A 27,925-nucleotide genomic window follows, 5' to 3' on the forward strand; every position below is an offset into this window, starting at 1 on the left:
CCTAGAATTTGTACTCAGCTTCCTCTTATAGCACTAGGGGAAAAACCAAAGTCATGGAGCTGCGGTCGCTGCCAGGACGTAATTATTAAAGGGCAATCGAATCACTCATGGTCATGGGAGTGCCCTTTGAACCAATCATCTGTTCTGTATGATTTATTAAACTAGCGCGACATGATTCAGGAGACCTGTGTGACCCTGGGAAACAGCTGAACCACATGTCATCCATACACACGCCACTGGCTGAGGTCAGTCGACTTGTTTATGTCACACTTCAGTCATGCTTTATTATGCCTATTTACAATGACACAATTACACATACAATGTCTATGAACAATGGACATTTCACAGCCTTCCTGTTGTTTCCTGATAGCAAAGATGAAATCATGACATTGGTCAGTGATGTATATCCTTAGCGTCCACAAAGCAGTTGATAAACCAATTCTATAGAAATCCCAAACCACTGGCCAAGTAAAATGAACACATGACTCTTAGGATTAAGATGATAAAAAGGAGAGGTCTCTGTACAATGTCAAAATGTATTATAGCCAATATGTCAAATTCAAAATTTCTGCCATTTGCGCCTCCAGTGGTAGTATAAAAAAAACTTGCAGCACTATATGTCAAAATAGTTTGAAAAATGCTATATAATGGCATTAAAGTCTATACGTAGCCGCAATAAATTCTCCTAAACATTTGTCTTATAGGTGTGCATGTGATTATATATTATTTTGTGAATATTGATTGAAAGAACGTATTTAAGCAAGGAAAAACTACTTTTTGGACCAGTGATAATACCATTCTCTGTTCTCCCATGTAATTGCTCCATAACAACCCAAATGAAAATCCATTGATTGTACTGTATTAGCAGGTATGCAGAGGAATGCATTGGGGCAAGTTAGAACAGATGCAATTCTCTTTGTATCCTTAAATTCAGGAAGGAAACGGATTTGTGATGTTCAAAACTAAGGCTTAATTCCATGAAATACATAGGCTCAAGAATTGAGCCTAGTGGTACACCACATTTGGTCAAAAGAAATTGACACTTTTGACTCTTTTCTTTCTACAGTCCTTGAAATACCAACCCATTAAAACATTTCCACAATGCTGCACATGAAAAGAGAAGCACTTATGAACAGGCACAAACAGAATCTGCAGATTTGTTTTCACAGTTTTCAGCGGTGATCCAGAATGAAAATCTGCAGAATTTAGTGTACTGTTTTTCCGCTTGGGGGGTGTAAACTGACCTATCATTAAAGTAAGCAGGGTTGTTTTTCCCTTTTAGCTTTTCTAAGAACAGGATTAGGTCTAACAATATTTCACTTTTAGCAACACTAGCAGGGTAGCATCACAAAGATTAGCCTCACAAACTAATGACCTCAAGCACAATTAACTCCTAAATGGATTTGGTGAATAGTTCAGAGGGATTTAGATAGTTTTATTAAAACATAAGCTATGTTTTTCCTAACTGCTTTGTGAGGTTAAATTTGGTTGAAACGTGTTCTGAGAAATATCTTTATAGCTCCAGATATTAATAACAATTTCATTGCGGCAACATATTCTCTATCTCTAATAGAATATTGACGATAGTGCTGGGCGATATTACCATATATATATATACATATATATATCGCCAAAACGAAATAAAAATGTCTATTGTAAATATTTGTTCTACCAAGATTTAGAAAAACCAGCAGGCGAATTTGATTACAGCAATATTTATGTAATTTATGTAACAACCAGTGGTACGTGTACCCCAGGGGATACTACTGCTTTTGCCAGTGGGTACGTGGAAAGATTGTGGAGTAGCTCAACTAATTTGAAAAAATAGACATTATGATTTGATTGGAAGAATATAGCCATAGTTCGAATGATTAGCTAAAACAATGGACAAATAGTTAAAAAAGCTAAAAGTTGAAATAGTTAGCTAACGGTAATGGCTTAAATTAACGTTACTGGATATACTGTATGGTTGAAACATTCAGCTTCACTCCAAGTAGTAGTAGCAGTAATCATATTAATGTTAGAAAATAACTACCAATCGGAAAGCAAAACATTACAGTGCTGAGCATTAAGGAAGTGCAATTCATTATTTCCTTATTTCCATTATTAAACTTTAGCTTTTTAAAAATTAGGCTTCTCATGCTGTGTGTGCTAAATGTTGCATAAAAGCAATGACTTACTCAAGGTAGTGCAAGGTAGTATATTAAGATATTGGTATTGTGAACTGGGCGTAGAAAGAAGACTGAAGGCCAAGCGTTCCCTTTGGCTTTATTAAGACATAGTCATGAAAGAGCTTAAAACACATTTGGGATAGTTGAAACCTTCATGGCAAGCCATGTGATTTACCAGTTTGTAGGAGAGGACATATCTTATGAACTTCACACGTCACAAAACACATTATTCTAGGCAGCTTTTTCAAGCACAAAAGCACATTGTTGAAGCGCACAAGCTTTTCTTGGACACATTTTTCTGGAATCTCAGAAATGTCATTATAGGATTTTAGAAAAGAAACAAAATTATTCTGTGAACAACAGAAACATTTATTTTTTATTACTTTCACACCTCCTTAAAATGTAATTTAGAAACTAACAAATACATCCAAGTTAGTATTAACGTGGCAAACATACTATGCATGACTGTTAACTAAATATGTCAATTTATTTCCCAGGGGTGGGTGGGTAATTACAGTCACAAGTTTTCAGCTTAGGTATTTTGCCCAAAGCAAATGTTTGAAAAATGAATGTCCTCCCCCTCCCCCCTGAGTTTAATTCCGTGCTGACAGGATCACACAGCACAGAAGCTTGATTATAAATCTTGAACAACAAACAAACCAAAAAATAACAATTGAATGAATATGTGTACTTTATTCATATCTCATATATGATTCTTTACATTTATACAAAAATACAGAAAACAGTAGAGTTTTTACCCAGAATACCAACCGGGCAATAATTATATTTGCTTTTTGGCACCCAGTCTTATTTCCTGCCTAGAGCCATTTGAATCACCCACTGAAGTGAGTGAGATGGATTGGATCCCTTTAGCCCGAAAGCACTGTTCAGGATGCAAGTTTGTTCACTCTCAGACCACACAAAAAAAACCACATAGGAACAGTATTTAAGGGCAGTCATTCTCTCGATTAATAAATGAAATTTTCTGGCTTCCATGCATTAGACATACAGACTTTGTGGCTCTCGCATAGACAGGAAAATGGGAGACCATGTTATTTATTTTCTGTTCACAGCTTAGACCTGTTGCAGCTCATGATATTCATAGACTATGTATAAAAAGCGACTTTTGACAGAGTATACCTTGTTTGTTAGTTTGGTTGTGGCTAGAATAGCCTGTGTCTCTGTCAGAATACTGGGGACTGCAGGTAATAGTCTTCATGTTGAGAAACCTAAAGATGATTAAAGTAAGAGTCTCAGGTCTAGACTGCCATAGATAATATGCTCCAATATTGTTCAAAAATGCATTTTTTGAATGAAAACAATTGGCTGAACACTATTAAATAACAGTACTTACTTTCCCCACACCACTAATTTCAGATATTCCTGGTAAAAGTAAAAAAGTACTGTTGATGTGGACTATATAAACACCCATGTGGTATTTTTTTTTTTGATAACACAGAATTAGTTCTTAACTGCCATAGAGAATATGGCACAAATTATCTATGTCGCTAATAAAGTATTGTTCAAAAATGCATTTTTGAATAAATAAAATTATCTTGCAGTTAAACATAAACAATACTGTACCACACCAAAGAATTCCACCTATTGATGCTGAAAGGTCTGAACTATATGAACACCAATGTGGCATACCTTTTTTTCAAACACATATTTTGCACAATATACTCCTCCTATAAGAAAATTCCCAGCATATAGTCCCAAATACACATGAAACAAGCATAGTTAACAGTTGAACTGTTTCCTAAAGGTTACAAAGGCTAAAATGTAATGAATGGACAGAAATGTCACAGCCACTGTGGGCTTTTCTGCCGATAAGAGTTTTTACATACTAAAGTACTGATTTCCCAATCAACTGCGGCACAGGTCAAGCCATCTAAACTGTCATGAGTTCATTTCAAAAAAGAAGAAAAGAGAGAGAGATATTGGGGATCATATCTGTTGGGTTATGTATTCTAATCTGCAATGTACTTATCTTTCTGCTTTCTGTTACCACACAGAAACATATACAGGTATTTGACATTTACACACATAGTCAATCACACAAATTAAACAAGGCACAAAACCAAGAATGGACATGGTACAACGTAAGACCACAAACATGATAGAAATTCTCGAAACAGATATAGCAACAGATGTTTGTGTCCTGCCACACTGTCATTGTCAGCTATTCGCAGAAGGGCGGCCTGATAGGAAAGACCACAGCCAAGGTGCCCTGTTCACACTCCTACCTCGTTACGGATTGTCATCAATAATCTACATTGTTTCAATACCTAATATCCATCATAGACCTACTTTACTTTGCTTTAGGCAAAGCTTTGTGGGAGTCAACTCGTTTAAATATTTCTCCTGACAGCTGTTATATGATCTGTTATCTCTGAGACACGGAGCCCCTCCAGCTTCTAATTTATCAGATCTGAGAGTGAATAAAAGAAAGGAGTCGGGTGGGGGTGTGGGGGGAGGGGTGCTCAGGACTTCCGCAATTGCTATAGCTACATACATGTGGATTGAACAATCTCACGCAAACTGTTTGGATTTGACTAACAGGAAAAGATTTCCCTTTACATGGATCTTTGCCACCGGAGAGAAACAACTCTAAAACTCACCACGTTCTACTGTTGTGCGACAATTCAGTATGTGAAGGAGATGACTTTTCCTTTGACAGTGTATTATGGTGCAACTTTAAGGCAAAATTGATATTTAGGTCTGCATGGCATTCCTATGTGGCGAGCTTTAAGGATTGTGAGAATAACTAAGGTGCATGTCTGTAAATTTCCTAAACAGTGGTATCACTCTTAAGCATTTCATTAGCATTTGAATCTTTATTAATGCACTAACTAACTTTGACAGATTGTTTTTTTTTTATTATACAAGCACAACACAGATACCAAAGGCAAAGTCAGTACTATAAATATATTTGGTCGTTGAGTGAACAGTAAAGAATTGATAGCTTGATTAAAAATGTTATATTATATATAGCATTTGTATATTCAATCTTAATTGATAGCTTTATTTAAAATGTTATATTATATAGCATTTGTATATTCAATCTTATTAATTCGTTCTCTTTTTACAAACGTGTTAGAAATGTAGCTTCTTTTCCTTTTATAGAGGAATGGACGTCAAAAATCTCCCCCGTAACAGTTTTTGCTTTGCGAGCATAAAAGGTGACATGAGTAAAAAAAAAAAATTAATAATAAAGGCATTGTAGAGCTAACATTTACTATGGGAGGCCCATTATTGTCTTACCAGAATTCACCTTGTTTCAAAAAAATCCACAGAAGTCCTGTAGTATCCCTGATTTGTGCCTCAGTTCATCCACATGTAATCCATTCGTACAACCTATATCACCCGAGTCATATATACTGACAACAACAACAACAAGAACAGCAACAACAAAATATGAGGAAACATAACCTGTTCTATGTTTGTTGAGATTACAATGTGTTACAATATAGATTGTTCTTTAAAAGTGACCCTTTAGTAGCTGCGGGTTCAGGCCTGGGACTCTGAACTGAACATTAAATTCTTTCTGGACTACGAGGAAACTGTTGAAGATGTGGTTAACCCCAAAATTTGTGCCTCAGTTCACAGGATAACGGACTGTTGCATGATAAACTGGTGGGCCCAAAAACACAGGCGGACTGTTGCAACTTGCGAAAGGGGATGTTTTACTCCAAGAGTTCAAAGTGCAGCAGGTGTTGATGGATGATTAGCAGGCGCCAGAGAATCCGGAAGGGGTGTGATAAGGGCAGTTTATCTCTGCTAAAATCTCACTGTCTTTTTCAAAAGCATGGGGTCTACGCAGTAACACAAGCTCATCCATATGGTGGCAGGCGTGGTTTATCGGGAAGAATCTCGGTCGTGGCGATTGTGAATCTGCCCTCTCGTTAATCACGCGAGCAGTCAACAAGCGCCTTTTACCTTTCGGCTTCATGTTTGTTTTTCATCACCTTTGGACACCAGCAGGAGGAAAGAGAAGAACCCTGTGAGAGGAACGTGTGGGGAGAGGTTTCAGAGCTCAGTGTCAGGAAAGGATTCAAACAAGATGTTCTTCATTTACAATACATTAAAAAACAGGTGTTGTTTTTGTTGCTCTCATTTAATGCAATATGAAAAAAAAAAAAAAAAAAAAAAAGCTCACCAATTAGGCCGAAGAACATGGAAGGGTAGAAGCGTTACACTATTTCAATGACGTTCAACATGTTTCTGTAATTTGACAGGAAGAAAATATTAGACAGTAAACTTTGCTTCCTACATGGCTGATTTATCAGCAAAGACTGGCTAATATGTGGACCGTGTTGCGTGGTTTAATCTCTCGGGGTAAGGTGAGCCAATCACATTTCTATGGTCTATTATTTATTATGTCGTTTTGACGCACATGCAGTTAAGGAATAAACTTCCAGAACCCTTACGATCTGCCCCAACCCTGTGTTATTTTAAATCAAGATTTTTCTGTTTGAAATGTCTTTTCCTGAGGTCATTTAGAGATAATCATTCGTACACCTATGCTGTTTTTTTTAAAGTATTTGACATTTACTGTTTGTTTTTGCTTTGTTTTGTTTTTATGATTGTTGAATTTTATGTTGTATTAGCCTTGTATGTTTATGCTTATGTAAAGCACTTAAAACTGCCTTTGTGTATGAACTGTGCTATATAAATAAATTGCCTTGCCTTGCTGTTTTGCTTGTTAATTCATGTAAAATAAAAGTTACGTTTAGCTTGGCAAGGAATTTGTTTTCCAAAATGAATGGAATAAAAAGTTCAGTTCTATTCCAGCGGTTATGGAGAAGTCTACAACAACCATAGACAAAAGAATGAGAGTAGAACGGATGTTGATGGCTCAGCACTATGCATTGACCATAGAAATGAATGAGTTAGCCTGCTACAACGGTCACAGTTCTTTGCAATGGCAATGGTACACGTAAAAATGGCCGCCACTCTGACCATGCTGCTATGGTAATTTAAATGGCAATGTCCGTTCTACTCTCATTTTATTTCTATGACATTATATTTCTATAACAGTCAAAGCCATAGTGATGCATGTATACATTATGACTGTTTTCTATATTCTGAGCATATACTTCTTCTTCTAAAGCATCTATTTCTCTAAACCCGTGAGAGAAATTACTAAAATATGTGAAAAATCACACATAAAAATCCAAACTTTTATCTACAGGACGACTTAATAAAAGCAGAGCCTCTCCCGCTGTCTGCAGCCATTTGGTACAAAGCCACTAATTCATTTGCAGTGTGAACAGGCAGTGAGTTACATAAACGGGAATAGTTTCCTGTTCATATTTTGCATTGATGGTAAATGAATGTCAAAGAGAAAAAAAAAACACACTTTTCTGATATTTCAGCATCTAGTGGAGCTGCAGTCGCTTCTGTTCCTGTGAAGCATCCACCTTCACCAGGATTCTGCTGAAGATCCTCTTCATTCCTCCGTGATCGGACCTGTTTCGGGGTAGGAAATAATTTTTAACCCAATAGTTCTCAGTTTGGAACTTAATTTCAAGTGAAATCAACACAACTCAGCGCTACAACTGCAGAGCATCAGCAGAAAGTTGAACGGTCTTTGCCCAGCCGTCATAAAAATTCATGGAACAAAGTGGCATCTCATAACCATAAAATAGGGCACTGAGAAACAGTCATAGCTCCAGAGCGCCTCAAGAAATGCTTAGAGTCAGGGGTCAACTCACCTTCCACACGAGCAGGAATACGAGAGCTAGGAGTGGAATGAAAAGTAAAGAGAGAAGGCTTCGCTCCACCACTTCAGTCAGGGCGCTCGTTCCAGAACCTTGGACAAAAAAAGACAGAACATCACTTTCTCCTCTCTGACTCTTAATACTTTTAGTAACAAAATTAGCAAGAAAAATTGAAATGATTTTGAATTATTTGTTACGTCTGTTACTCCTTAACGATAATTGATTCGGCCGAAAAATGTTAGGGTGGTGATTCAGGGATCGTTTTACCCTCATTCTAGTGTTCCTTTCATTGTTCATCTTTATTTCAATAATTATAACCTTTTTGTTTAGTGTGATATGTGAATTGTTTATTAGCTGACACTGGACATTAAAGACCATCACACTCATGTTGGACCATGATTGGCTTCCAAAATAGTTATGAAGATTCACCTTGAGCAGAGAAAAACTTCAGCAAAACAATGTGAAGACAACATTCTTGTGTCAAACTCTGCATATACATGGTTCAAACATCAATGAGAAAAAAAACTGGTATTTTCCATTTCCCGAGACGGGAGTGCTAGGCTGAGCCACTGCTTGAGCCAAGAGGAAACTCACTTCAATGTTAGTGATGTGTTATTACAAGCAGTTTACAGTATGGTAGAAGTTAAGTACATTAATTAAGATTTCATTGAGCACGCAGTATAATTGTGTAAGCTGATTGTGATAGAACACAAAGTTGTAGCCACTTCAAATATGGATGTTGCTGCAAAGAAATGTGGATGCATCACACACACATCCTCAACCTGGCAGCACAGAAGATCTATACAAGGTGGGTTTTAAGGTGGGCACCTAAGATAACTGTAACCAAATCAGTATCAGACCAAATGTGAAATACAGTCATTACGAAGTTATGGCCAGGAAAGTGTTTTTTTGCAGGCCACTATCACAGTGAAGTTGATCATAAATATAAAATGTCATCATGTCCTAATTTTATCCTTTTAGACATTTGTGTGAAATTATGGGCAACAATGTTTTGGCCATATGTAATGCAATTCATACTAATGTACATACCTGTAGTAATAGCCACTCATATAGACACATATCTATATATTTACTGTATATATCATTCATACCTTGCACTCTGTATATACTGTAGCATATGCTATTTTAAATGTTATTTAATCACTGATTATGCACTTCTGGTTAGACACTACATTTCCTTGCTCTGTACTTGTGACAATGACAATAAAGTTGAATCTAATCTAATCTAATCTTAAATTCCCTCCAGGCATCCCTGAGATATCACGTAACAAATAGACCACCTATGACCACAACATTTTTATTAGTTCATTTATTTTATTTTTTTGCAAACCCAATCACAGACCTAGCACGTGATTTCACAGAACTACTGAGAATTGCAAACTTACGTGTAGTGCAGCCTGCACACTCTGGGCCTTTACTGCTGGACAGTGGCGAATCTGGGTGAAAAAAGAAAAAGACAAAAAGGAGAAGAGATGAGTTGGTGAGTTTTGGGGTTACAAAAAATGAGAGGATGGATGAAAAAAGAAGAAAAGGTGGAGAGTTAGTTCCGTATGAATACTGTAAAACATTTCATTGTCAGGTGCTAAAAAGTCAACTCGATGCCGGGTTTTTTTCGTACCCCACCTCCCTCCTCTGGCATAGAAAAGCCAAGCGCTTGGAAAGATTGGAAGATTGCTCTGTAATCAACACGTACACAATCAGGTTTCGGCCCTTTTCTTCCTTTTCACATGCACTACCTGGGGACACCTTCCCTCAGTCCTGTGACTCAGCCGTGTCTCAATGGGCCGTCTAAGCACTGAGACCGTTTGGAGTTTTTATCTCGCAAAGTTCTTGTGAAGAAATAATGGTTTGTGGATTAAAAGCTTCTCGAAATGGCCACAGGAGAGCTGTCCTAAAAAAAAAAAAAAAAAAAAAAAAAAAAGGGCTTGTTCACAATAGTCCAAAGAGGGTGGCGGTGGTTTTACAAGCAGAATTTGTAAATAGAATGTTGCTGGTTGGAATCTGTCGATGGGCTCGGAAAATGTCTGTGGGAAGTGTGACCTACATCGTCAACTGCCACTAATGTTTTCAACAATAAAACACTTAAAAGCGGTAAAAGAGTTGGTTAACCCAAATCATAAAAAAACACATTTTCTCACTTAGCACTGGCGGTATGAGATTGTTTGGATTCATGGGTTGAGGTTTTGGAGATATCCATATCTGTCATGTGTCTCACCAGGAACAATGCTCTGGTTAATCTGGATAAACCCCAGACATTGATGTAAACACATTTCATTGGAACTACTTTTGTTTGTTGTTTGTTGTATGTTGTTGTATGAGGTAACTGATAGACACAACTAGAAGTACGTGACAATGTGTGATTTTGTGACCCTTTGATAGCTTGACTCGAAGCTCTTGCAGTTCCACAGTAAATCCTCAGCTTCTTCTGGTATCGATGTGACAAAACGTTGAGCAAATTAGGACAGATAAGGATTATCTAAGGTTTAAAAAATAATAAAAAAAACCTCACAAATCACACGTAGAATGTCTTGTTGTCAGCCATTCAGGTGATTTTATCTTTCTCCTGACAGATATAGTATATATAGAGAATATAGTTCCCGGTTTGTTTACAGTTAGAAGACGGCTGTGTCTCATGTTACGTTGTTTTTTGTACACGCTGTGACTCTACAAATCACAACATGTAAATAGGAACATGTTGGTGTTATTTTGTTACTTTTGTCACAATTGGGAGCAGTAGGCTAGTTGGAACCAGTTACCTGCAGGATCTGTGCTGGGTTAAGCTAATGCTGGAACCGTCAGACAGCGTTACAGATTACTCTGGGGGTTACGGTGAATAAGCTAAATTCCCAATAAGTCGGCGTGTTCCTTTAACGCTGACTGTCGCTAATTTGCTTCAAACCCCTTCCATTCCGACTGCAGGCGAGATAGCGTGTGTATTCCCCCAATGCCGGTTTGTTTACATTCGATACACACCTAGGAACCTTTTGCACGCACTGGTTTCTCGTAGGACCGGTCGGAGTGGGAACTACATCTAGTTCACGGAAGCGAAATTAACCCTAACCCTGACCCCTAAAAAGACTACTGTCAATGTTAGGGAGTAGGAGAATGTTTTCTTTCTTGCTGTTGTCAAGATTCATTTATTTGTCAATTACGTTGTGACATGAATAAAATCTACATATCTGAGATGGGAAAATGTGTTTTATTAATTTTACCATTTTGTAAAGAATTTTACCATGAATTTATATCTATTATATATGATATAGACAAATTAACAATCTCAACTTAATTTAGCATCAGCTTGGAGCCAGAAACACACATAATTCCTTTTTTTATATAATTGTGAATAAATTCAGGCGTCACAGGGTTAAAGTTGGAAAACTTGTACTGCAATATGCAAAGTAAAGCCCTCAGTGAAAATATCCCGGGCTGCAGTCACCAACAACTTTGCACCAAAATCCATCTATCCATAAACATAGCAGCAAGGCACAGTAGGGCTGCAACTAAATGCTATTTTCATTTATTATGTATTATTTTCACCAATAAAGATTCCCAAAAGGAACTTGTCATTAAAAAATTTAACTGGATTGGTTTATGCCTAAATATTTGTTATGATGCATCAAATGGCCAAATTGTAGAAATAGATGATAGTGGTTTTTCCTAATAGTACAATGAAAATGATTATTCTCATTACCAGATGCATACCAAGAGAAACACAAAGCTGCTGTACTTCACTGATGTCACACCTCAAAATGTAGGTTTTCGTCGTTGTCATATATAAGTGCCAGCGGCATCTTCAGTTGCAAAAGTACGAACTCTGTTAACAAGCAGAATACATATCGTAAACACTCACCTGTTAAATATTCATTTGTTGTTACTGTGTGTGGTGTTGTAGGACAGGGAGGAGGATCACAGTCATCTGAATCTTCTTTATTCTGTGCAGCTATAAGGAAGTCTTTGACAAAGTCAAAGTACCGCGCTGTCTGCCACCTGTCATTCCTGTAGTGGCACTCAAAATCATACATGATCGGCTCCTGCAAAGACAAAAGGACACACAGTTCAAAGAGATTTATGTTTATATGTCTTTAAGCTGTTCATTTTAAGGGTCTAGTTGAGAGGATTACCTTGCCTTTTAAGCTGAAATCCATAAAAAAAAAAAAGCAATGGCATTTCTTTTATTGAGTAAATAATGGAAGTAATGGTCAGCTAGTTGGATGAATGATCCTCATCTTGCAAAAGAAACATGCTAATAAAGGTTTGGATGTCAGTGTTGGTCAGCCATGCTTAGCTTCATAACACCATGGTCTGTGGGGGATTTTTTTTTACATTGTACATTGTTTTTATATGTAACTAACTAGTTCTGCTATCTTGGCCAGGTCTCTCTTGAAAAAGAGATTGTATATCTCAATGAGACTAACCTGGTTAAATAAAGGTTCAGTTAAAACAAAAAAATTAAATTGTACACAGTTTGTTAGCCACATGGCTACATGTATAACATGTGTCCCCTAAGCTATAACATTAGCATACATGAAGACGTTACAAGTAATTTAATAATTTAAATTACCTCTTGCTACTTTAAAGGACAACAATTTATGGATTTCAGCTTTAAATATTTAAATCATTGCAAAACTGTAGTTTCAAAGATTTCAAACCTATACTAAGCAGCAACAATGGACATGTTATTTCTGTTTTCCATCTGTTATTGGACACATTTAGTAGGTCTATGGTACGACCACAATATGAACTTACCACAGACCCCATGTTGAGCCGCAGTTCTTCGAGCATTTGGTTGAATATGCTAATATCTTTTCTGTTGGATGAAATATTTCCAAACTTATGTGCTAAATCTTTCAAACTCTCCTCCAAGTAGAAGACGTTTAATTTTACCCAACACATCCCTCCCTAGAAAAAACATAAGGCATATAATGAGCAATAGCAAGTACTGTATGGTCATTTAATACATAGTGTGCTAATCAGATTTACCAAAACGCCAACAAGAAAGCTCTCAATAGACTGCATATCCACCAAAGTCTAATAATCTTCCCTAGTCAGATGTTACTTTCACAGTTGCATTTGGGAGATGACACAATATTTACACTGTACAATAGTTCTAAGATCAGCCAAAGTTTTCTTGCTCTTGGGAACATGAATGTATACACATTTAATGGTCAGGACATCTGCTTGTTTGCAAATGACAAAAAGGTGGTGTGGCGTAAATATGCTGAATTTTACATAAATCTAGTAATTCGATTTTGGTAATTATCTTTCCAATTTATTATTCCCCAAGAGGTACTGTGGGCGGATAACACAATATCTTACCTCTTCTTTTGGAATGTAGTGTACAGGAATTTTGTAATCTTTAGGAATATTTTGTCTCTGTGAAAAGAAAAGAAAAAGCACAACAACATTCAAATTTTAAAGTAGCAATACAGCCAGCGACGGACTGGGATCAAAAAACGGCCCTGGCATTTGCAACACACCGGCCCTATTTTTGTCAACAACCGAGCTTGGAAATTCATAACTTCGAGTTAATCTTGCCACGCACCTTGCGGCTGCATGCATAACATAAGTTTATCAGTAGTGGCCCATAGGGGCCCATAGAGGTGCAGCCCTTCTGGTATTTGCCCAAATTCCAGATGGCCAGTCCGTCACTGAATACAGCACTAGTTAATAAAGTTAGATCATATACCTGCAAGTTGATTGTGTAGCATGATGACAAAAAGTCACTTAATTCTTTGCCAACACAGGAGAAACACTTTGATTTGGTGAGATAAACGCATAGCAAGTTTGCTTCCTTCTCTCTTGGTGTATCATGTTTTGGTGTATCATGTTTTTTTGTCCTGTCATTAAGATGATTTTGTCAGGTTTTAAGATGTTTTGTTTTTTTTCTTCCTCACTTGTTTTTAACCTTTGTTCATATAACCTTTGCTCATAAAGCAGGTGGCACCATGCTAGTGGAAAAATTATGAGTTATAGCATTATATATCCTATGTATGTATGTATATATATATATATATATATATATATATATATATATATATATATATATGTATGTATGTATGTATGTATGTATGTATGTATGTATATATATATATATATATATATATATATATATATATATATATATATATGTATCAGATAAAGAATTGTCTCAGTAGTGGCAGCCATGATTCTGACCTGATTTTGAGGTATGATAGTTACTCATCATAAAGTCAAAGTCCAGCATGAATGTGATATCCATAATTAGAGTGGTGCTAAAGCTTGAAATGTTTGAATGACAGTATTGTTCTTACCAGAATAAAAAGTCTAGAGATGTCATCTGTAACTGGGTTGACGTCAAATTTACTTGAATGTACCCCAAACGTGATGAACAGCAGTAAATGGACACAGACCAGTATCCAAATCTGCAAATCAAAAGATCAAAAAATTTGTCACATCTTCTACATGTCATACATTGTAACAAAAAAAAAAAAAAAAAAAAAAATGGTACACTGGTTTCTCTGCACACATAAATGAGTATGTTTACATGCACACTAATATTCCATATTTTCTGAATATGACAATATTCCAAATTTCATACGGGTCATGTAAACAGCATATTCCATTTGGATATTCAAAAAAAAGAGGCCTTTTTACAAATGAAGGCATTTTCGGATTAAGACATGTGGGATATTTTGATGTTATTCGGGTTTTAGAAGCATGTTTTGGACATGTATACAACGCATTCAGAATATGTGTCTCAATCAGGGTTTTTAACGCAGTTTTGCATTTTACGGCTTACGGTCAGCTCTGTTCGTTGCTATGGTTGTTGTACACAAATCAACTAGCCAACAGTTTGCAAGGCTGGGGTAGAGATGCATGCCCAAAAGAAAATCCCACATCTGGTTGGAAAGAGAAACACTTTTAAACATCATGAAAGACTTGGATATCAATATGTTTCTGGAAGTGTGCAAACTGTTGCAGGTGACAGTGCAACTCACCAACAGGCCACACCTAACAGCTATAACCCTTCCCGAACCAATAACCACATTTACAGGCTGATATTATATGTACAAAGCAGCCTTTTTTGTTCCGCAAGTCAGCAATAATCAATACGCTGTGATTTACAGTAATTTTACAGCAACTTGTGTAGCTGGCAATACAAAATGTTAAGTACTATGTTGACTTCTGATGACCACACATCACAGCATTTACCAAGAACACACAGTGTCATATTACACCAGTATTGCAAACGAAGGTGAGTGAATTATCAGTATTGTCTTTGTTTTGGACCAACCCTCCTGTGTGTAGTCTGATTGGACCTGGGTCTGATAGCATCAGCCACATATGCACAATCATTACTTGCTCGAAAACAATGCAAAACCATTACTGATTTTACCCAAGATGGCCACGAATAAGTGCATAATGCTCCACGGTAAACAGTTGTTGGTTAAGCATTAACATCCATTATTTAAACAATAATTCTGAGCTGGGTAACAGTGTGTTTTCGACATGGTTCTAATTTGTGTTACGTTTGTTTGGGTCAAGTAGTCCTAAATGTATGAATGAATGTTAAGTTGAATGAATAAAAACGCATATCAAAAACTTTACATTTCCATGCAACAGCGTTACTTTCATTACGTAAACTGTACAAAATAGGGAACGAATGAATGTATTGACTATGCAAACTAATTTCCTTTTTCATACAAATAATAATTTTCTTCTCAACTACTGTGAAATGTGATAGTCTTCCACCAGGCAACATTCTCTCGATGTAAATAGAGGCTCCTTTTATACACATGACAGAAACTGTTTGAAACTTTCATTCTGTTTTAATTGGTCATACCAGCGTTTTTCAGAATACCAGCGAGCTGGTCTTGAGTTGCTGCAATGCAGATGGCTCTCAGCCAACTCAGTCAACCTTTTCGGCTATGAGAAAGGTAAACTTCAAAATAACTGCCAGTGATGTTCGATGTTGTAACATGCAGGTAAGTGATCCAAAAGCATCATACATATTTACATTGAGTGAAGTTCAGATGCAACCGTTCCAGACAGGCAGATGTCAGATAAAATCATGATCTGGATGTCAAGATGTGCAGGGTTTAATAATCGGATGCAATTTGTTCCCTCACCAGCATTGCCCAGGGACAGAAGATGTAATGATTTGTCTACAACTCAAATTGATGTCTTAGTAAAGGCGGTATAGGTATCGGTGTCTGAAAAAAGCAGTATACCTTTTTTGGCTGATCGACAATTGTAAAAAATGTAAAGATTAAAAAGTTGTTTTAGAAATCAGCTTTGCAAATGTTGTATGGGAAAGAAAAGACACTTGTGTTAGATGGAAAGGATACACACAATGCATTTTAGTAAGAAACACTGAAAAGGAATGTTGATGATTAACGGTTTGACCGCTAACCGACAATAAGAATTCTTTTTTTCCATTATTTTTTTCTGCTGAGTTTGTTGCTCTCCGCTGGACGGTCCTCACAGTGGAGAGCTATGCGACACATGCGGCTTTATTGCTGAGGACTGGCAGGTTAAATCTGCCGTCCTACACAAAGTATGCCAGGCAGACACAGCTGACAATCTCCCAGGTGGATGTGGTAAAGATGGGCTCGTACAGATGCAGACTTGTGCCGGTCGCAAAAGCAGTTCGGGGAAAGTAGTAGTCGACATCAATGCACAAACATCATGGCTGCTTGATCGGTACAAGACCGCAGCTGTCCACAGACACGGAGTGCAGAGGGTATGTCCGAGCATCCTGGACAGGGGAACTGGGACGGCAGTTGCCTGCTTGTCGGTTAATGTTTAATGACAAGGGTTTGATATCGGTCAGAATATGATAAAATATCTAAATTAGCGTACCTTACACTAAATGTAAACAAGGATACTGCAACTTTAAGATGAGGTATTTTACTGCCTAATGGAGGTGCATCGGCTTATCGTGCATTAACACTTGCCATTCATTTGGCTGACCTCCTACCTCTTCTCTGTGCCAATCCGACCATATTATGCAATGGCAGGTCTCTTAAATAGAGATTAGGGCCAGCCACAGCCTAACCCAAAAACAATTCAGCAACCTTGAAAGCCAACCACCCTTTGGTTAAAAGCTTTATAGCGTTGCACAAATGGGATTCAGTGAGAGGGATAAAAATATAATAGTGACTGAGCTACATCTAATCTTCAGGCACTTCAACCTGTACAAAAGGATGTTGTTCTGTAGTTTATTTAAGCAGGATTTGATAACAATACTGGCTCTTTTGCAGCTTGTTGCTTCTCATTCACAGTTACATTCATACTTTTGCCGTCTACATGTTCCCTGCCAGTTTAGCCATTCAGATTGGTCATTTTGAAATCTTCAAGGCAGAGTCCGCCACCCACGTTCCTCCTGTTAGTATACATTTGTCAAACGGAGCCACAACAGGAAGAGAATGAAACAATGATCCATCAACAGCAGGAAAGGCCAAAGGAAAAGAATCATGTAAAGCACAGATGGGATGTAATTCAATTCCACCAAGCTTCTATTCACCAAAAGTAATCATCTTTCGATGGCAGACAGGGACGATAAGGAAGTAATGCTTTAGGACAGATAAGCAAAAGACATATGTGGGACATCTTCTAATTCATCAGTTATGCCTTAACCTCTGCATGTCATGAACCACATTTGTACAGGATACAGTCAATGAAATCAGAGATACCCGAGATACAACTTCAGTACATAAGGTCAAGGATTTTGCAAGTAGTCATGTTTCAACTTGTTCAGCAAAGCAAATCTTGACCCCCAAATTGTTAAACAAATCTTAATAGATTCCACTACTTTCTCTATTTCTAAAGAATTAAAATCAGACCAAATCAACAACATAAAAGGAATTTTGAGTTTGAAGATGTTATTTAAGAACTTCCAGACATGACCAGTCACAACAAATTTCAAGTAACATCCCAACTCACTGACATTTCCTGGGTAATATGGAACCTATTCAACTACTCTCTATCTCTACCTTAAAAGTGTTTCACACTTGTTTCACTGACTATATGAAAAAACAAGTGTGTTTACCATAGACTGAATGAAATATGGACATAGTCTCCGTGATGTCAGCCATAGGTTTCTGAAGAGCCAAGTTAAGCTCAAAGTGGGCATGTACGGGTAGCCTCTGTCGTCGCCATATTGGCAGTGCCTGACGTCCACTAATCCACGTTATGGATGGAGCTAAGGCAGGCCGATTAAGCCTACATTCTATGCTCGCCTCCTATGATGGCAGCCCACGAGTCACTAAAAGCGAAGTCTCGATAAACCGAAGTGCATTACCAGGATAAACCTGACCCTCTCGGTGTTTCCATTCTCAAAATCCCTTCGCTAAAGGGAAAAAACAATCTTTGAGCTAGCTACACAAAAGCGGAAAATGACACACACACACACACACACACACACACACACACACACACACACACACACACACACAGTTGCCGTAAAGGGTGAACTTAGCTAAAGAAACCAAAACTGTTTTTTTGTACCAGGCTGTAAACATGTTTAATTCTACTGTAAAGTTGGGAATTTTAACATGAGGTCTGTGGGGATTGAAAACTATGGGATTCAACACCTCCCTCTTTGATTGGTTCCTGAGCTTCCTGACAGGCAGACCCCAGGCAGTGCGGATTGGCTTCTCCACATCCTCCACCCTGACCCTCAACACCGGCATCCCCCAGGGCTACGTGCTCAGCCACCTCCTGTACTCCCTGTTCACACACAACTGCGTAGCCACACACAGCTCCAACACCATCATCAAGTTCGCTGATGACATGACTGTTATAGGCCTGATGATCACCAACGGGGATGAGATGGCCTACAGAGAGGAGGTCAGAGCCCTGACATCTTTGTGCCAAGACAAAAAACCTCCATCTCAACGTGAGCATGACAAAGGAGCTGATTGTGGACTACAGGTAGCAACAGAGAGGACATGACCAATAAAGAACCTTGATTGACTACCTTTTCGAGCCAGCCTCAAGTGGCCACTCAATTAACTGCAATTTTGGGCACTTCCGCATTGGCTTCATTTTATAGCACTGGAGGCTGCTGCTTTGTTTTGACCTTTTTTAGTGCAGTCTGAGCTGTGGTGGCCTCACTCCTCACTGCGTCAGTTGAAGTTAAGAACTGTGTAGGAACTGTGCTATATCAAATTCACTAACATACGGATTGTTACAGAGGCATGGAAGCCTAATGGACAGAACTAATTCAGGTGGTTTCTTCCTGTGATTGGACACTCATAGACTACCACTACCTCTTTTTTATGGCTGCCCCCTCTTAGTCAACTAATCGGTCGTTTTGGTCTTAGTCAACCAAGATTTTTTTAGTCGATTAGTCATCTCTGGTAAACGCAAGAATTAAAGTGGTGCTTTTGCATGATTCTTTGTAGAGAAACTCAGTTTTACAGATCTGATTATTAAATTAACTAATAGACTAAAGTCGATTGTTAGTTGACTAAGAATTTCTCTCTGTCGAGGTCAGCCCTAGAATTATTTTTCTCAGTTCAGCAGGAAAAAAAAATACTTGTTTTAGTTTTCAGGGGAAGGTGCAGGTTTATATTTTAGTAAAGAGCCCCAGATAGTCTTTTAAAATTTCACTTCAAGTTGCACCAAAGCGCTAAAGCTCTTTATGACACTTTCACCGTAGGCTAACAGGTTTCAGTGAATGGGAATTTCACTCAACACTTTCTCCGGCACTACCCTGTTTTAACCCTGCAAAGTTTGTTTAAAGGTGCCCTGCCACACAAAAACGGTTTTACTTGCATTTTTTAAAATATGTTAGTTCCATATGTGTTTTGTGAATGTGAAAATAAACTGCTCTTTCCTCTGTCAGCTCTAGCCACTGAAAAGAAATAAGAGGAGAAATCAGGCCAATTACAAAAGATGGTCAGTCTGACGTGATGTTGCCTGAGCTCATTACTATTCATGAGCTCGCCCAGTTGCGCTAGGTAAAGGATGCTTATAGCCAGGCTCTCATTGGCTATCTGTTAGCCAATCAGAGTCAAGCAGCTTAGCTCGTTGAATATTAATGAGAACTGGCAGAAATCGAGCTGAGTCTTCCTGCAGGCTTTCTATACCACGCTAGAATGGCTTGAAACAAGGTAACCAAGGCATCTTTTCCACAAAAAATTTTACAGTCCATGGTAGAACTTCAGACATTACCACAAAGTAATGAAATACGTGTAGCAGGGCACCTGTAAAGAACAATTCAGTAGGTAGGCGGTGGCTACTAATGCTTTCATGTCAAACAAACATCACACAGCAAATTACATGATATCCTTTGCAGATGGGCTGAAAAAAATGAATCAATCAATTAAAAAAAATACACAATCCAGTGCAGGAAGGCTGTCTTCTTGAAACACAGCCAAAAACCAACAGGGAAGAGCTGTCGCTCAGAAAGCCTGGTGTATGTTATGAGCACTGCCACTCCCAAACTAGATTCACTTACAGTGTGGGCTTCCTATAACATCACACATGTTGGTCCCACATCGTTGTTTTCTTTCAGTTTCAAGAAAAATGTTAAACAAAACCACACGTCTGTGTGTGGTTTTGTTTAACTTACAGAAAACCAATTATGTTTCTCTCAAAATGTGTTGAGAATATGAAGAGTAAAACCAGTAAATGGATAACATCTTTTGCGCAACACGTGTAAGTCATGCTGAGAACAGAGCAGCTGTGAATGGCTAGCAGAGCTCAAAGTTGGTATTCCCTGCCATTTGCTTTTATTATTCTTTTAAAACGTATGGTCATCCCTGTGGCTTTTTTTCTATGAGAGCAAGTAGGGCCAAGTAAGCACAGCAGTATACACAGCAGGATGTAATGCGTGAGTGATGACAGCGATATTGGCTAACATTCTCTAGGTCTTTATGAGACACGTTCACAGCCCATGAAACAAGCCAGCTGAAAGCTACTAATGTTAGACGAACCGCAAGTTCTGACAGAAAGTCGGAAGTTCAGATTTCACTGGAGCTTTTGGTGCTGACAAGTTATGAAGTGGCTTTCTGAAATGAAACATGAACAGATTTTCATAAACTTTGGTGTGCAAATGTGCCTTGGGGAACAAAGCAACTGATTAGATTTTGATGCTGGTCCAAATCTGACATTTCTGCCTTTTGACCAGTCTCTACTTGCTTCATTGGTGCAGTTTGCACTTTGCAAGGGCTCTCTAGTTTTCAATCATATAATATTATTAAAAGGTCTGACGTAAAAAAAAAAAAATTAAATAATGAAAGGAAATGTTATGAACAGTACTTTTGCGGATATAATTTTATGTTTTACTATATTGTTTAATTCAAATATCAAAACCAGCTATGGATGTAACATTTTCTTTTACTTACTTTTTTGACTATGTGATTGAAAAGGCTATCGCTAAAAATCATCTAATGGCAGGATTCACAGTTCTGGATTGCAAACATGGCAATCTATTCAGTAATTCTGATCCATAAAAATGTATGGAAATCCATAAAACTATATAACCTGTTTGGATTTAACAGGATGCATTTTCATTCATTATACTCCTGTAGAAATTGTCTATCCCGTTTAAAGTTTAAGAGAAGACCTACCACTAAATATTTCACATAAAACCCTTCTGGCGTTTCAGCACGTCCTTGCAAACCTTTGGCGGTCACAGTATTGATCTGTCTAGACAGCTCCTGTTGGACTTTGTATAACTTACATGTAAAACTCCATGTTCTGATGCTCCGATACCATCATGCTGACACTGATTGGTTTGAACTTTGCTGCTGTTAAAGGTGTGATCAGACCGAAAGTGAAGCAAATTCTAGAGGCAGTGTGATTCATTGGTCAATGGAAATGCACAAGTGAATGTGAAGTACGCTCATGGCAAAGAGAACTAAGGCAAATATGTAACCGCCCCAGAAACAGCTATGACATGCTTGTGAAAAATTGGCATGCATTCCAAAGCCTTGTGAATGAGTGAAAATGAGAAAAGACTGGAGGAAAAGCCGACAAATGTGGACTTGCTGGTAGGTTTTGAAATCTGTCTTAAAGCTGTCACACGCATGCACATAGACTCCATGCACACATTGTATTGTCAGTGGTTCAGCTAGCCACAAAGTCTGCATTATTGGTGCACTGGCTGTTTGTTGGTAATAAACAGGGACTACAAAAAACTTTGTTAAATGATGAGGGGCAAAAATTGTACTTCAGATTCAGTCTGAACACACCTTTACACATGATCAAGAAGACTTTAAACTATCGATTGAGACAATAAAGTCCTTAGGAAAATGTTTACTGAGGTAGAAAATCAAGTGAGAAGTAGGTTTTTAGTAGTTTTTCCATAAACTTCACAGACTTATATTTTGCAACCGGGGGAGTCGCCCCGTGATGGAAATGAGATAGAATGCAGCTTTAAGGCCTCTCCACATTTTCCAAATTTACAGTCCATGGTGCAGGCATATTCACAGAGGCTAGCGCCTGTGCTAACTCAGTGTGCAATTGAAAAAAGGTCTAAATCAAGATAAGACAAGCGAAGTGTTTTGTCATTGAATTATATTTGAATATTTCGAGGCAGTAAACACTAGAAGCACAGTGAGCTCCGAACCCCCAACTGCTCGGGGCGCTCCTCCAAGGAGCAGCCCCCTCACTCTGACATCTCTCCATTAGTGTGTATATCATGTATAGGTCCTGAGCATGTGTGTACTTCAGGCATGTGTTTAATGTGTGTGTAACTGTACTAACAGAGAGAAAATTGTGAATTTCCCATTGTGGGATAAATAAAGACATTCTTCTATTTTTCTTCTTCGTATTGAAAACACTTCAACTCATGAGCTCTACCACTTTTATTCAGTTGTAAATTAAATTAAGTGCAACTATACTTGTAGTGGTGCTGCAACATACAGTATATTGTATTCAATATATTTTCCACCGATGCTAAACTTAATCCCGGCCATGTCAGAGTTATTGGGTCTGTCCAATGCATTTGGGTGTTCAATCTTGACATTCAAGAAAATGTTGACAACCATGATGTGGACATTCCTAAAACTGCATGTATAGATTATTGGCTGCACATTACTTAGATACGACTACTGTAGACGAAGATATTTAATTGGAGGTGCAGCCACTTCAGTTTGGTTTTACTAAAATAAGTTACAGTGCTTAGAGGAATCTTTTTAGACTGAAATGTAGTCTTCTACTTCAACTTCTTTACTTTATTTAGATTTATCTAATCTCTTAATTCTTGCAGTATATAAAAGTGGAGATAGTCTTACAAAAATATCAACGTTGTTAATCACACATACAAATGTAGCCTGTAAATAAAAGTTATTATTGTAATAAACAGTGTTGTGCCTGAACGCGTTCATTGAACGATAGTGGGGCGAACGTGAACTGAACGTATTGTAGCCTATTATTGCCTGATGAACGTTACTGTGAACTCGTTCATTCTGGTGTCTGTGAACGGCACGCTCTCTCAGTTTCACTTCGTTCAATAGGGCGCCAGATTTCTATAGAGCCTTCCAGGCGAAAACTCGGCTACAAAACAGCGTAAACAGGCCTTAATATGTAGCGGAAAAAACACCAAATCTGGCAACACCAGCCACCAGTGTCGCACCGCCTCATGCGTCATCAAAAGAAAAAGCAGCATGGAGGCGACGAAGCAGCAAGGAGCTGGCTTCATATGATCATTTAAACAAAACCAAAAAGGTCGGTGAGGATGCGAAAAATCTTACATTTCTGTGCAAACTTTGCCTGCCGGCTTTCAAAAAGAAAATCCGCACTTCAGTCACATCCACAGCGAACCTGAAACAGCACATTGAACTGATTGGATATGAAGATGAAATCTGACGCATAGTTTCAGTGTTAAAACTGATACAATAATTGCTGTCTGTGGTTCTATATCGGCTGTGGCAATAATTTTGAAAAATAATAGCTTGCGGCAACATATGGGAAAAAAGAACTCTGAACTAGTTCATTTTTGGAACTGTGAAATTAGTTCAACATTTTGAAGTATGAACTATGAACTGAACTAGTTCATTTTAAAATTTGTGAACTGAACTTTGAACTAGTTCATGTAGAAAGTGCACTTTCCCAACACTGGTAATAAATGCAGTTCTTCAGGTTTAACCATATTTACATGATGGTTACAACATTCTTATAATGTTCTGTGATGCAGTATTTTGATAAAAACCAAGATGCAAAATGGAGCCAAAATTCCTGTCTTATTGTGAGCTGCCTTATTTCAACAAGGAAATAGATGGGAAAAATCTCAGTAAAATAATACCCATGCAAAAACAAACAGATCTTGTTTCTACAAGTTCCAAATATGCTCATGGCCTCCCAACACAGCTTGGGCCAAACATATCAATAAACAACACGGCTTCAGTGAGAAAAGCAAGATAACTTCAACTTCACTCTGAGTAACCTTACGAGACTGAAGTCTCCGCTGCACTGACAGGGAAAGAAATGATTTCCCATGCTATCTGGAACACAGAAAACCATGCTGTCGCTGCATCTTGGTGAAGCAAATCTACCATTTATTTTTTAGCCAACAGCAGAACCAGCTGATATCAAACTGAAAGAGTTGAATAGTCAGGGGCAACCCTTGAAACTAAAGCCCTCTTGTCCGTCATTGTCAGGTGCATTACGGTTTATCGAGGCCTGCTCGCCCTCATCATATTGACGCGGAGAATGATTACCCCCCCCGTCTCATTTTCCACCACCACTTTGAACCTGAGGTATCATTAGCTGAACAGGCTCTCCAGACCGCCGGCCTCGTGGCCCTCTTAACCACGTAATCTCATAAAAGCGGAACACAGAGCCTTGCATGACATTAGTCCACCATAGCAACATGCAGCCTGTTTTGTCAGAGATGGTTATTTTATCCTAATCTTTTGTCTAGATCAATGCTTAGAATTTTGCCATACAATATTAGTTCTCATGTTTCATAATGAGGATTAAAACACGGCAGTTGATGAAAGCTGTGCAAAGAAAATACCAAGCAGCTGTTGCTGTTGTCCAGATGTTCCAGAGTTGATCCATGTTCAGTTCAACTTAGATTTTTCTTAAAATCATGCTCCATTTAAAAGGTTTGTTTTCAGGTTTTATTGTTTTTGTGGGGACAAAATCATTTTTTGTTAAAACCTTTTTTTAAAGATGTTTTTTGTGGCATTTTTAGGCCTTTATTGTTGATAGGACAGCTAAAACTTGAAAGGGTAGAGTGTAGGAGGATGACGCGGCAAGGACTGAGCCTCTGCATATGGCCGTGTGCTCTACCAGGTGAGCTGCCCAGGCACCCACAAAAAATAATTTTAATTCAATATAGTTTACAACATTACTTTACATTGTGCAGCCTATTGGAAGATGAACATTCTGTGTTTAACATTCCCACTTTATTCCCAGCCACACGCTTCCCCCCAGATCATTGAAATGTTTACAATGTTTATGACGGTTTTTTTATATACACAGTACACAGTGCCAACATTTTCTATTGGTTCATGCTGTTTTCTGACATGAGAAAAATCCTGTTCATCTCCCACACCACACTGTCACAGGCCATCAGGAAGGACCTCAGTCACATTTAATGTGGCTCTGGTTAATACCTGATCCACTTAATAAGGTTAGTATGTGGCTAAACCTGATTGGTGCATCAGCATCGCATTTTGCATCGCACTTGCAAAGAGTTAAAGCCCAGTTCAGACCCAAGATTTACGAAAAGATGAAACCGTTTTAGAACGTTGCATGGTAAAGTTGCAGCGGACTAAACCGGCCCGTCTCAGAGGCTGGTTTTAGAACATAAGGGACGTCATCTGTCAGCTTGTAAAGTCAGCTACAAACTATAATAATAAAATGATCCATAATCTATTTTATTCCTATGTTGCAAACTGTCAACTGGTTGAAATGGCAGAGTTTTAGACAGAGGCTCAACGACAGCCCGCTAGCACAGTATGTGGTCAAGCGAGCTGGAGAGTGACTGTAGAGAGGGAGCGGCGTTAGAAAAAAGCAGTCAATCGGAGAAAATGTTTTTGTGGTTTCATCACTACTAGAAATGCAACTGTAGCATATCTCACTATCACTATCCATAATTCATAGTTAGACTCAACTAATGATTTATCCATCTAAAAAAAAAAAAAAGCCTGAAAGTCGGAAGTTAGAACAGACAGTTGCTTGTTGCTTTGGAAATGCTACACCGTCTCGTGACATTGGTGTAGACTGGCAGGTTTTAGAACGCTGCAGACAGGCACATTGCAATTAGTTGCGAGTTTCAACTTGTCTCGTCTTTTGTCTGAACTGGGCTTTAAATGTTTGAAGGACAGATGAGCAAAAGGTGAAGAAATATAATGACAAACCAGAAGTATAATAAAACAGATAGTAAGACATTATTCAATGCCTCCCTGAATGACAAATTTAAAATAAAGATATTAATTTCCGAAACAATGTGATGGGCCTGTTTATTGGCAACTTATGAAAACATAAAACGTGTTTATTACAACTCCAGTGGTGTCTCTGACCTATGAGTAAAGCTATGCAGGGCTGGAGACGTGTTACTAACAGCTGGACGGTTGGGCTGCACAATATGAGGAAAATATGCGATACGCAATAACGTTGTTGATTAAATGCGATAACGATATTACTTGTGATAAATGAACAGATATTAAAATGTACTCAGATCTGCCTCTTTTGCTTTCAGTATTCTTCTAAAATCCAACAAATTGCATGTTGAATTTAAAACAAATGAAAGGAAATCATTTCTAAAATTCTTTTAGTGAACAAATTGAACAATGAATTGACAATAACAGGCACCACTAAAAAAGAATGACAGTTACACTTTAAAGTGCAGTTGTCTACTGATATTTTCTTTCAACTCACATAAAAAAACTCTCATAGTGTCTATTGCGATATGTCGCAACCTTTTCGCGATATGTATATTGCGCCAGTTGATATCGCGATGACGATAAAAAAACTATATATTGTGCAGCCCTACTCGACGGACAGAGGTAGAGACCCTGTGGACTGAGATCAATTAAGCCACATAATGGGACTGGGGCTTACGATAACCAGCAAACTGCCACACATAGCTATTGGTAATTTTAATGGAGGCGCTCTGGACAATTATTACTGGATTAAAAACGGTTGGTTTTGCTGCTTTTGTGGCTCAGCATATGTTGCAGAGACAAACAAGACACAAACAAACCTTTACACATGTCTAATGAGACACTACCATGGCTTTCGTGGAAATTAGAGAGGACACCCCGTTGTGTTAAACAATGGGTTTCAAAGATTTGTGTGTAACCAAATAACATGTGAAAAGTGTCAGTGAGCTTTACATGGTTAGCGGAAAAAACAAATAAAAAGGTGGTTATGGGAACAATGAGAACAGAGAGGAAAAATAATCTATTTGCAGGGACACACACGAGATTCCTATTTCAAACTTGGAACCAGTAAGTGTCCTTTGGCTTGGTAGGATCTTGTTACTTCACATTAACTGAAAGGATTTTCTTCTGACATTTGTTTTTGAGATGGCTCAGCGGCTTAATCAGATTGCTGTGTCTGAGACATTTTTCCCAAGAGTCCAAATGTGTGATTGAAGAATTATGGCCATCGTTATAATTCAACTTACTGGTCGGGCAATCTCTCTTTCACTGTGAAATTCGCTGTCTTTCATTAGTATGAAACTCATGAGCGATCCCAGCTACAAATTACCCAAATAAATTGTCGCTTTAGAGGACGTGCTGACCTGAACTAATGATGCTTTGATTGCAGTTCTGTCTTCCCAAAAAGAGGATGAAGATAAAATGCATTTGATGACTGTATGCTCTCTGTTGTTTTCTTTGGAAAGGAAATGCAATATTTTTTCCGATCCCCTTACAGTTCCTTTTATATAGCCACATAGCTTACTATGTCAACAAATGACTGCAAGGACTGATCTTGTTGATATGCACTAACTGCAGGAGGGGAATTTGGCTTGAACAACAAGGAAGAAAGTTGAGTTGTAAACGGTGGTTTAAGAAAATAAAAACCTGATTACCTGCTAACTTTTTACCTTCACAACTTTTC

General features: G+C 38.1%; 1 protein-coding gene across 1 annotated transcript in view; it reads right to left on the bottom strand.

The window, feature by feature from the left end:
• Window positions 1-5,802: 5,802 nt before the first annotated feature.
• The window catches only part of kitlga (kit ligand a), a 30,584-nt gene continuing 8,461 nt past the window's right edge, over window positions 5,803-27,925 (bottom strand). Inside the window, exons 2-10 of the mRNA XM_028585958.1 lie at window positions 14,206-14,316; window positions 13,232-13,288; window positions 12,662-12,814; window positions 11,766-11,946; window positions 9,301-9,351; window positions 7,889-7,986; window positions 7,534-7,643; window positions 6,331-6,395; window positions 5,803-6,172 (exon numbers count right to left, since the gene is read on the bottom strand). Coding sequence (XP_028441759.1) covers window positions 6,365-6,395; window positions 7,534-7,643; window positions 7,889-7,986; window positions 9,301-9,351; window positions 11,766-11,946; window positions 12,662-12,814; window positions 13,232-13,288; window positions 14,206-14,316 — 792 coding nt within the window. The 3' untranslated portion in view covers window positions 5,803-6,172; window positions 6,331-6,364. The remainder of the gene's footprint in view (window positions 6,173-6,330; window positions 6,396-7,533; window positions 7,644-7,888; window positions 7,987-9,300; window positions 9,352-11,765; window positions 11,947-12,661; window positions 12,815-13,231; window positions 13,289-14,205; window positions 14,317-27,925) is intronic.

Source organism: Perca flavescens, chromosome 8 (assembly GCF_004354835.1).
Source record: "Perca flavescens isolate YP-PL-M2 chromosome 8, PFLA_1.0, whole genome shotgun sequence".
Taxonomy (NCBI): domain Eukaryota; kingdom Metazoa; phylum Chordata; class Actinopteri; order Perciformes; family Percidae; genus Perca; species Perca flavescens.